At 38.9% G+C, this 10356-nt stretch overlaps 1 protein-coding gene across 1 annotated transcript; it reads left to right on the top strand.

The window, feature by feature from the left end:
- The first annotated feature begins 4219 nt into the window (after nucleotides 1-4219).
- On the top strand, nucleotides 4220-10118 carry LOC118810782 (ras-related protein Rab-33B). The gene is made up of 2 exons (XM_036574832.1): nucleotides 4220-4493; nucleotides 8687-10118. Exons 1-2 carry the CDS (start codon nucleotides 4317-4319, stop codon nucleotides 9149-9151), a joined length of 642 nt encoding a protein of 213 aa, XP_036430725.1. The 5' UTR covers nucleotides 4220-4316; the 3' UTR covers nucleotides 9152-10118.
- Nucleotides 10119-10356: the final 238 nt, after the last annotated feature.

The raw sequence follows: 10356 nt of genomic DNA, 5'->3' as shown, positions 1-10356 counted from the left end.
TTCATCAGAAACAAGAAACTGGGCATCAGAAAATGTGTTTGTAACCATTTTTTGGAATAGCTTTCTGTGAGGTTGTTTTTAGAGGCATTAAATGCTTTGGACGTCTGATTCCCATCACCACCACTGTGAACAGCTCAAACAAAAGTTTCTCTAACTTCTGGGTTTCTCTAGAAAGGAGCGCTTAACATCAATCCACTTTGAATTACTTTGTTTATATCTTTTATTTACGCAGAAACTTAAAGAGGAACCCCGCTGATATTTTTAAGTCATCTGGTTAACTGAAAAGTCCTGCTTTGTGACCCCCTCCCCATAACCATTTCTTTAGGTTAGCATGGTGTAGGCATCTCAGAGCAGGGGAAAATTGAGCAGGGCAAGGATGCTCCAGCACCAGAGATGGGAACCACTGCTCTAGAGCCATTTCTCCTTCACCTTAAGCACTCGCTCCCTATCACTGGCGAGAGACCGTTAGATCAGCAGCTGTGGTAGAGCGTAATCAGGACCTTAGTTAACGCACAGGTGTATCTTCGCTCTCTCCTCTTGCTTTGGTCATTCTCCTTCGCTCATGCTCGCCCCTAATTCGGTTACAGTGTGAAATGAGTTTGTTGTATATGGATTTTTTTGTAATAAAAAAAAAGAAAGAAAAAAAAGAAATCAAAGAAAGAACACACACATTTGGTACCAGTCTGTGTACCTTGCAGTTTGTACACTGTTTGCCATTGTTGGTGGTAAAGTCAGAGGGCTGACAAAGCATTTTTAAGTTCAAGAGGTTCTTCCACAGCAATGTTCTGAAATGGCTCTTCCATCAAAAAAACATTTCACAGGAGCCCTTTTAGGACTGCAAGATGTACTATGTAAGCTTTTGTACAGATTTAGAACTTTTAAAGTTTGTATTGCTCTGACAAATCTTAATCATTTAATGGATTGAGCTGATGTGAAAAGCTTGTTTTTATGTCTTGCACATTCACTTCAAAATCTATGTGTAACACAGTGTGAAAATACGTATATTTAGTTTGGACCAGAGAACTGTTTCTGTAATTTTCTGTGCAACACCTAGATTTTGAGCTTGCTGTATAATGTAGATGCAACAGGCTTTGCACATAGTCCTTTTGCCTCTATGACTGCAGAATACACATTTTAAATGTTCAGAATCTCAGAAGTTTTACATAGTATGTCTTAACATCAAAATAGACCACTTCAAATCCCCATTGGCCTTTAGAGATCAATGTGCCAGGAAAAAAAATATGTAATTTGTGGTTTCTGATCCGGAACATGACGCGTCTTACTTTTCAGCTGTGCATTTTTGTCCTCTTGTCACAGAAGGGGTACCAAAAAGCAATACAATAAATTATCTCAAAACCCGTGGGGTGTGTGGAGTTTGTGCCTCAACTCATTGATGTCAGTGTAGTGTATTGGCGCTGGACTGCCACGCGAGGGTGCCACTGAGGCTGTGTGTGCTTTTGGTATGCATGGTGCAATAAAATGTACCCCAAACAACCTGAACTCTCAGTACATACAGCACATTTTATTACAGATACAGTGGGGACCAGTTGCATTCACACCGAGGACATATTTAAGTCTAGTTTGAGTTATAAAATTAATGAATCTGCATCTTATTTAGTTCTATTTCTCATGTCCTACATGCATTAAACTCTTAAAGATGGCTTTTCAAAGGTTCTTTAGTGAAAGAAATGGTTATATTTAGAACAAGGAGTTCTATATAGAACCTTTTCATACTGAAATGGTTCTTTGCATGGTGCAGTGGTTTTTCAGATTGATGGAGAATGTGTTGTTGATACAGGTTCTGTGTGGTTCTACATACAACTATAACACGTCAATCTGAAGAACTATTTCAGCATGCAAAAAATCATTTAACCATGAAATGGTTCTATATAGAATTCATGGTCCTAAACAGAACCATTGCTTTTACTAAAGAACCTTTGTTAATTCAGGCTTCCGTACCCCCCTGAATAGGTGATTTAGGCTAACAAAATATCCTGTTCTTTGAAAGCTGGTAGCATGTTCTGATATGGTGACCAAGGCTAACACAATATTCTACATACAGAAGTTGTGTGTAGTTACATATACTCAAGATTTTGGCAAATGATGATTATTTGTGCTCACATATATTTGGGAGGAATCTGCTTTTTACTCAGGTCATATTTAGTTACTTATTCCTTTTTTGTGTTGTTTTGCTACATAGGTTAATCTGTACTGCTTTGCAAGTGGTTACCATCTTAAATCTCCAAACTTAAGTTCCTATGATGGATGTACTAAGAGGTTCTACTGTAGTTCTGCGGACCTGACACTTTTCCCCCAGCTGCTTATTTTACTCAACTGGCGAGATGTGGTTCAACCTGTGGTTCGGGCCACTCCACCTCCCTCTGCTGCTGTTATGTTTCTTTAAGTGCACCTAACCTGTATCGACAGTCACAGTCCATTTTATCAGGCCTGCCTACCATACAGGTGCACTTTATACTTCTGCACATACTGTAGTCCATCTGTTTCTCTATATAATGTATCATCCTTTCTTTAGCCTGTTATTTAGGTGGTGGATCATTCTCAGCACTATAGTGACACTGACATGGTGCCTGAAATTAGTCCACCAACCGGAGATCTCCAGTCCTGTGGCCAGACACTAACCGCTGATGAAGGACTGAAGGATGACCAGCACAAACTGTGCAGCAACAGATGAGCTACTGTCTCTGTCTTTACATGTAGGTATACCAACAAGGTAGGAGTGTCAAACAGAGTGGAGAGTGATCCACTCATGCCAGCACAACACACACTAACACGCCACCATCATGTCAGTGTCACTGCAGTGCTGAGAATGATCCACCACCCAAATAATACCTGCTCTGTGGGGGTCCAGTGACAATCTAATTGTAAAACTCCACCTGCACGGTAAGTGGCCCTTATAAAATGGACAATGAGTGTAGATGTGAGGTATGTGTACCTCATAAAGGGAACGCTCTATGTTGCTATAATTGCAGGAAGCTGTACAAGTGTCAGAAAACATACATTCTACTGTACATTAAGGCTGAGCGATGAACCATTTTTATATAGAAATCTCAGTTTAAAATGGTGCAATTTTAATGACATCCTGCATTACAGTGAATGTTTTAAGTGGAGCAAAAAAAAATATATATATACATATATATATATATATATATATACATACATATATACATATATATAAATATATATACACATATATATATATATATATATAAATATATATATACACATATATATATATATATATATGAGTTAAATTGCAATAAATGCTGAAATACATTTCAAACACTAAAATGTATTTCAGAATATGTTGCCATATTGACCAAATATATTTTAAAATGGATTTATTTTTAAACGTATAGAGATATATTACAAATCGAAATGTAGCATACAAAAATAAACATGTGTAAACATATTTATCAAACAAATTACTGTTTGGAAAACATTTTGAAATGAATTATTAGCCAATGAACCTTTAACATGGCAAAAGCAAGTGTTCTAGGTATTGATGCACTGTGTAAAAGTTCAATGCAAAACAGAAGTCAGGGCCGTTCATTCAGTTCATGTAGTTATATCTGAAACCTTTGTTTAAACTACATACAATTGAAAAAATATAAAAACAAATACAAATGCATTTTATAATTATATAACAAATACATTTTTGGCTATTTTCATACATTGCAACAATATATTTGATGAATACATTAGGATTTTTTTCCATATGGGCTGGCCCACCACATTCAGCATCCAAGCCCCAAATCTGAAAAAAAAAGATGTGCTTGTCTTCTTGGCAAAAAGGTTTGCATCTAAATCGCTATATCGCAATATTGGACAGAAAAATACAATTCTACATTTTCCCCAGATCGTTGAGCTCTGCTCTTCACACTACTTCGTTTATTTTAACGAAAGCGTCCTAATCCAAACGGATTAGTAGTCCTGTAGCTACTGTGTAGTTTTGCATCACGTTACAGTGAAGCATGAAAAATCCCTACAGCATATAAAAATACTACACTTCATGTTTGAGGACGTTTATGAAAACTCTTGGCGCTGACAGGGAGCTGTAACACGTCTTCAGTCTAAACCATCTGTGTGTTTTAGCGGTAAGGTTAGCAGGCCGGCTGTAAACGTCACCAAACAGCCAGGGTTTCTGATGAGCAAACCGTGAGGACTAATTTCCTCTTCCTCTCCGCTCTGCGCTCCTCATTACTGTCTGTCCGCTCGTGCTGTCAGCTGTAGACAGAGAGGCAGCGAGGACTGCGCTGCTCTCATGTAGCTTGGCTGGGTTCTGCTCTCCTGAGGAGATGATGGAGTTCTCCAGCTGCCGCACCGTTAAAGTCATCGTGCTCGGAGACTCCGGTGTCGGGAAGACCTGCTTAACCTACCGCTTCTGCTCCGGAAACTTTCCCAGCAAAACAGAGGCGACCATCGGCGTCGACTTTCGGGAGAGAGTGGTGGACGTTGAAGGAGAGAAGCTGAAGGTAAAGTCATGATGTTTTGTAGAGTTTCAGGGTGAAGTAGCTCATACTGTAGAGTTTTTCATGCCAAAAGTAAACCTGAGCCAAAAAACCTTCAGTTCAGGACTACAGAACTGACCAAACATCTCCACAGGCTCAACTTCTGTGCTTCTTTACATAAATGAGAGCAGCAAGATGGTGAACAAGATGGTGCTTGAAGGTTCTTTAGTAAGCGCAATGGTTCCAGTTAGAACTATGAGTTCTGTATAGAACCATTTTATGCTTAAAGGGTTCTTTGCAGGGTGAAATGGTTCTTCAGATTGATGGAGAATTAATTGTTATACATAGCACCTTTTTGAAAATGGTTCTATACTGTACCAAAAAGGGCTTCAAGCTTGACATTGTGACAATAGAAGAACCACTTTTGGTGCTTTATAGAACCATTTTCCAAAAGGTTGTACATAGAATGATATATAACACATTCTCCATTAATCTGAAAGACTGTTTCAACCTGCAAAGATTCACTTAAGCATGAAATAATTCTATATAGAACTCATGGTTCTAAACAGAACCATTCCCTTTACTAAAAAACACTTGAAGAAGCATATTCTTTTAGGCACCTAAAAGCAGGGAGTCAAGTAAAAGTGTTACTAAAAGCAAAAAAAAACCTTTGTAGAACTGCAGTGGAACTTCTTAGTATATTCATTATCTGTCAGCCTAAGAATTAAACATTTTTAATCTCTGTTCTTTTCTTTTTGGGATCCATTAGTTCTAAAAGGATGTACTAACGTGAGAGGTGTGAGCAACAGTTAAGCACTCCAGGTTCTTAACCAACACAGCAGAATTAAACACATGCAAAAATCAGGGGACAAAAAAACTAAGCAGTAGATTGCTTTCATGTTTACTTGAGTTAAAACAAATGCATTATGATTTAATACCCCAAAAAGTACTAGTCTGTCACAGTTATAGTTCAGTACATGGGACTGAACTGATTAAGTGGAGATTGAACAAGTTACTGTCCAGTCGTGGTTAGTGAAGTTGAAGCCACATAGAATTGCAGTATAAATGAAGTATCAATATGGCCAAGTTGATGGTGTAACAAAGTGTAGACGGCACTTTCGACTAAAGAGCCTATGAAACTGCACTTAACAAGTTGCATGAGTGAAATCAGACCAGCTTAGACTAAAATTTACTGCCCTTTTTTTAGGTTATTCAAAACACGCTTAATTCATTTTGGTCTAAATTTCAACCTGAAGTGGCAGCAGCAGCAGAAGTGCGGCAAAGGAGCCTAAAAAATAAAGTTTTACTTTAGTGAAGTGAGTCTGAGAAATGCAGTTACTAAAACAACTTGAGTTAATAAAGTATCAAGTGGAACCCAAGTCCTGTGTTCCCTATAGAGCTACAGTGAAACTCAGCATGGGAACTGAAATGTGATAGGTGCGGTTCTTCTCTTTTGGGGTCGATTTGGTTGAAAATGACATGCTGAAGCAGTGAAGTTATGAGCTCTAAAGGCTAAGGGGTGTCAGTAACAGTAAAGCACTCCAGGAGTTGAACCAACACAACTGAATGAAATTAAACACACAAACAAAAAGATTCTGCTAAATGAGCCAAATATGAAGAACTAAAAGGGAAAGTAAGAAATAGATTGCTTGCAGATATGTTATGATTTGAGAACACTCCGAAAAGTACAAATCTTTGACACTTTAGGAGACTTAACGGCTTAAAAGGAACTAGTTACTATAGGAGCCTACACAAATGGACCACCGTTTTCTTTTGCCTAGATATAACAAGGTTGGATGAGGGAAGTCAGACAGGCTTGGATTGAACTGATTCTTATGCATTTATTATGGTCCCAAATCCTGGATGCCTCTTTAACATAAAGACACCCGAAGTGTGTGTTGGCAGAGAGAATGCAGGGTTTGTTTAGGGCTTTTCCAGTGTACTTTTAAAGGCGTAGTAAGAAACAGAATTGAATCTCATATTGTTTTTGTGGGGGTTTTGTGGCCTTCAAAAAGAGGATGTGAATCTTTTAGTTGTTGTGAAAAACTGTCTGTTGTTGCAGACATGAATCCATTGCCTTGTACCCAAAAAAATATAAAGGCTTAACTTTTCTTTTCCCAGAGAACTGCAGTGAACAATGTCTGCCTTTCTTCCACACAGTTCTACATTCTACACATTTGCCTGAGGTGATTCTGCTGTTGTCTATGCAGAGGGAGTCAGAACTGAGCTTGTGATCACAGTGTGTGGGTGGTCATGCGAGTGGGTTGTGCTGAGATAGTGGTGGAGTCTCTGTTTGAAGCACTAATATTATGTTGGCAGTTTTTTGTCCAAGTCAAAGGTGATCAGCTTGAGGATGTATTGTAAGAATGTCATATATTTTAAAAACAAATGAAGAGACACACTGTACCTTCCAAGACTGCAGGCAGACATGCTGTGGATGTTTATGTTGTATATTGTGGTGTCAAAGATGGCACAATATAACTTTTTCTTCTCTGATACTCATACAGAACCCTGAATATTGGTCAGTACTAATGTAATATCTTGTTTTCTAACTACAAAGCCGTGAAATGAGTTATTGAAGCATATCACTTAAGATGAGAATCTAAAAGTCATGCTCAAACTACTCAAACACTACCTCAGAGGAGGAAATACACAGCTAAGAACATACTATGGAAATGAAAATTGTCTGCAAAGCTTTTTTTCTTTTTCAGCTTCAGCAGGTAAAATGTTTATCGATAACTGAAAGTTGCGAAAACACGCATTGAAAGTGTACTTTTAATTTCGAGAAACTGATGTATTGGCAGACAAATTCAGTGCCGTGACAGATTTCCCTCACGTGCCTCTTGCATGAAACACAAACAACATTTATAGAGCGGTAGAGCTGGACTGAGGAGGAAACAAAAGCTTTTTAAAAGGAATGCTGCCACTTTTCAGCTCTTACAGAGAGAGATATCCAGAAAATGGAGAGATATGAGAAAATGAATGAATAAAAAATAAGCTACACAGAATGTCCTTATCGCTCTGTTATGGGAAGTCAGGGAGGCCAAAAGTTGTGACACTCATGAAATCAAAGATGCAAACACAGCTTTTTTGTAGGAAGTGACATCATTACACAAGCATAAAACACACATTTTCATTTCATCACTTGGAATTTGCACAGAAAGTGGAATGGGAACAGCTGCTGTGAATGTGTGCTATTTCAGGCTAAATTTGTTACAGGATCACATTGATTCTACACTGCTGTGCCTGATACACTCTTACAAGTGCCACATAGTCCAGCACAGCTAACGTGTCAGTGTCACTGCTTTGCTGAGATCCACCAACCAAATAATATCTGGTCAACAGCTGACTTGTGGTCAAAAAACAGTGATGAATGTGGTAGAGAGAGGCTGATATATTGTGCAGCAGCAGATGAGCTACAGTTTAAACCAGTGAGTGGATTTGAGAGCCAAAAGACGTTTAAAATTCCCAAATGGACACAAGTTGTATACAGTACTGTGCAAAAGCCAGAGGCCACTTTTTAGTTATTTAATTTTCTGTGAAGTACAAGTTATTCATTTTTTCAGTGTCAGAGGACAAAAAAACCTATTTAACAGAAAATTACACAGAACCATCAACAACACCTCCATAGTTTAGTCTTAGAAGTTGGTGGCATTTTTTGCTTGTTATGGTCTGTTGATTACATACATTCAATAGATGTTGAGTTCTGGACTCTGGGGTGGACAGTCTGTTGTTCTGAGAACACCAGCAGTTTCTTTGTTTGATTTGCGTAGTTTCTTCTTTTTTGTCTATTTCCTTTTCTCAGTAACAGCTTCTTGATGGCTACATCCTTTTAGACGCTTTCAGAGTGTTGAGTTGTCTTCTCACAATGGAAGGATGGACAAACACTTGTGGATTTCTCAGATCTGAAGCAAGAGTGGAGCTTTGTTTTCTCTAAAATATGAAAGCTTTAAGTGCTGTTTATCTGATGGTGGCAGTTTAGGTGGTCTACCAGGTCATGCACAGTTGTTACAAGTCCCATTTTCTTTATATCTTTTTAGAATTTTTGGGATTCCTCCTCTTCCACTTACAAGTGGATTGTCATATCTAATCTCCTCAGAAATATCTCCTAAAAACTGAATATCTTACTTAATGCCCTGTTTGACTGGATTGACTCTCTCTCTCTCTCTCTCTCTCTCTCTCTCTATCTCTATCTCTATCTTTATCTCTATCTCCAGTTGCAGTTATGGGACACAGCAGGTCAGGAGCGTTTCCGCAAGAGCATGGTACAGCACTACTACCGCGACGTACACGCCATCATCTTTGTCTATGACGTCACCAACACGGCTACTTTCCGCAACCTGCCTGTGTGGATGGAAGAGTGTCGGCAGCACTCGCTTGGACACGATGTACCCAGAGTTCTTGTTGGTAACAAGGTTGACCTGGCCACCTCTTCAGGCTCCTTCATGACCTTGGAGCAGGCGAGGCATTTAGCCGACGTCCATGGAATGTCCTTCTACCTGTGCTCAGCCAAAGGGGACAGTAAACCACAGGTGGATGCTATCTTCATGAGTCTGGCCCACCGACTGAAGAGGCAGGGAGGGTGGAGAAGGAAAGCCCCGTCAGTGGCTGGAAGTTTTAAGCTGCCCACAAAAGCCAAAGCGGAGAGAGACGCCAAGGAGAAATGGGCCTGCAGTTGCTGATGAAGGCCTAAAAAAAGGCATAATCTCACACATGATTGATCTCTTTCATCCAGAGAGAGTGATGGTTGCGATCTATGAATGACCCCCATCACTAATTTAATGAAGGGAGTCTAATTCTAGACTGTCAGTCTTTGCAGGATTTCAGCTGGAGACTTCAAATGCAGTCGAACCCGTCTCCCACTGGCCTTATATAACTAAGATGGTATCAGAAAGATTATTGTAGGGTATGTGTGTCATTAGGGTTAATATGAGAGTAACTGGTTTGCCTTTGAAAGATCTAGCTTTGGAGTTTTATTACTGAAGGGGAAGACATTGTGTTTTTTACAGAAGTGTTCCTGACACTTCACACCACAAACACTGTTGTTTAATAAAGGAGCTGAACTCCTATACAACCACATAAAAAGTCCAAAAATTCCCCCTTACATTAGTCCAGCTGCTATTGACAGCGTGTTGAGTAACTTCATGGACTGAAGTTGGCTTTATTCTGTTGTACTTCACTATGTGAAAGTACAGGTCCATGCAAAAGTCTGAACGCCCCAGGTCAAATTGCACGTTTTGTTCGTTCATTTGAAAATAAGTTAATGCATCCTCTACGGGATGTGGTATGGGTTTTTCTGCAGACTTTACTGCACAATTTCTGTTTATTTGCTGAGTTTAACGTATTGGAAATAAATAAAGTGCTGTAACTTAAGTGCTGTAATTCAGCAAATAAGCAGTAATTGTGCAGTAGTATGTTCTCTGCAGAGGATGTGTTAACATATTTTTACCAAAACATATCATTCGACCACAATTCACCCAAACTTTTGCATACTACTGTATGTCCCTCAAATTGTAACTCAGAGCTTCAGCTAAATGTGTAAATAGCATGACACTCAAAAGACTTAAAATCAAATTGTTATAAAGCTAGCTCAGTTCCTTTGTGTATTTTAAGGACTTGTTGACCTGAGAATAAAATATCTAGACATTGCTGACTCTTCCATGTTTTCTTTTTTTCCTCAATAAATTTTTCTGCTAGTGTGTGTGTGTGTGTGTGTGTGTGTGAGTGTGTGAGTGAGAGAGAGAGAGGTAGAGGTAGAAGGGGAGAGAGAGAGAGGGGAGAGATGGTTTAAATTTAGGAAGCTGATATGCCCTGATTTACTGATAATTAACATTAAAATACAATTTTTCATGCTTTAAGATTTATTTGTTTGTCTGCCTATGTATGT

Source organism: Colossoma macropomum, unplaced genomic scaffold (genome assembly GCF_904425465.1).
Source record: "Colossoma macropomum unplaced genomic scaffold, Colossoma_macropomum, whole genome shotgun sequence".
Classification (NCBI taxonomy): domain Eukaryota; kingdom Metazoa; phylum Chordata; class Actinopteri; order Characiformes; family Serrasalmidae; genus Colossoma; species Colossoma macropomum.
The sequence above is the reverse complement of the archived record's forward strand: the minus strand, read 5'-3'. Positions and strand labels throughout refer to the sequence as shown.

What these genes read in the sequence shown, in the direction of transcription:
- LOC118810782 (XM_036574832.1), top strand. Translation starts at nt 4,317, where the DNA reads ATGATGGAGTTCTCCAGCTGCCGCACCGTTAAAGTCATCGTGCTCGGA. An exon ending in TTGAAGGAGAGAAGCTGAAG is followed by an intron (nt 4,494 to 8,686) that starts GTAAAGTCATGA and finishes CTCTATCTCCAG; the next exon opens with TTGCAGTTATGGGACACAGC.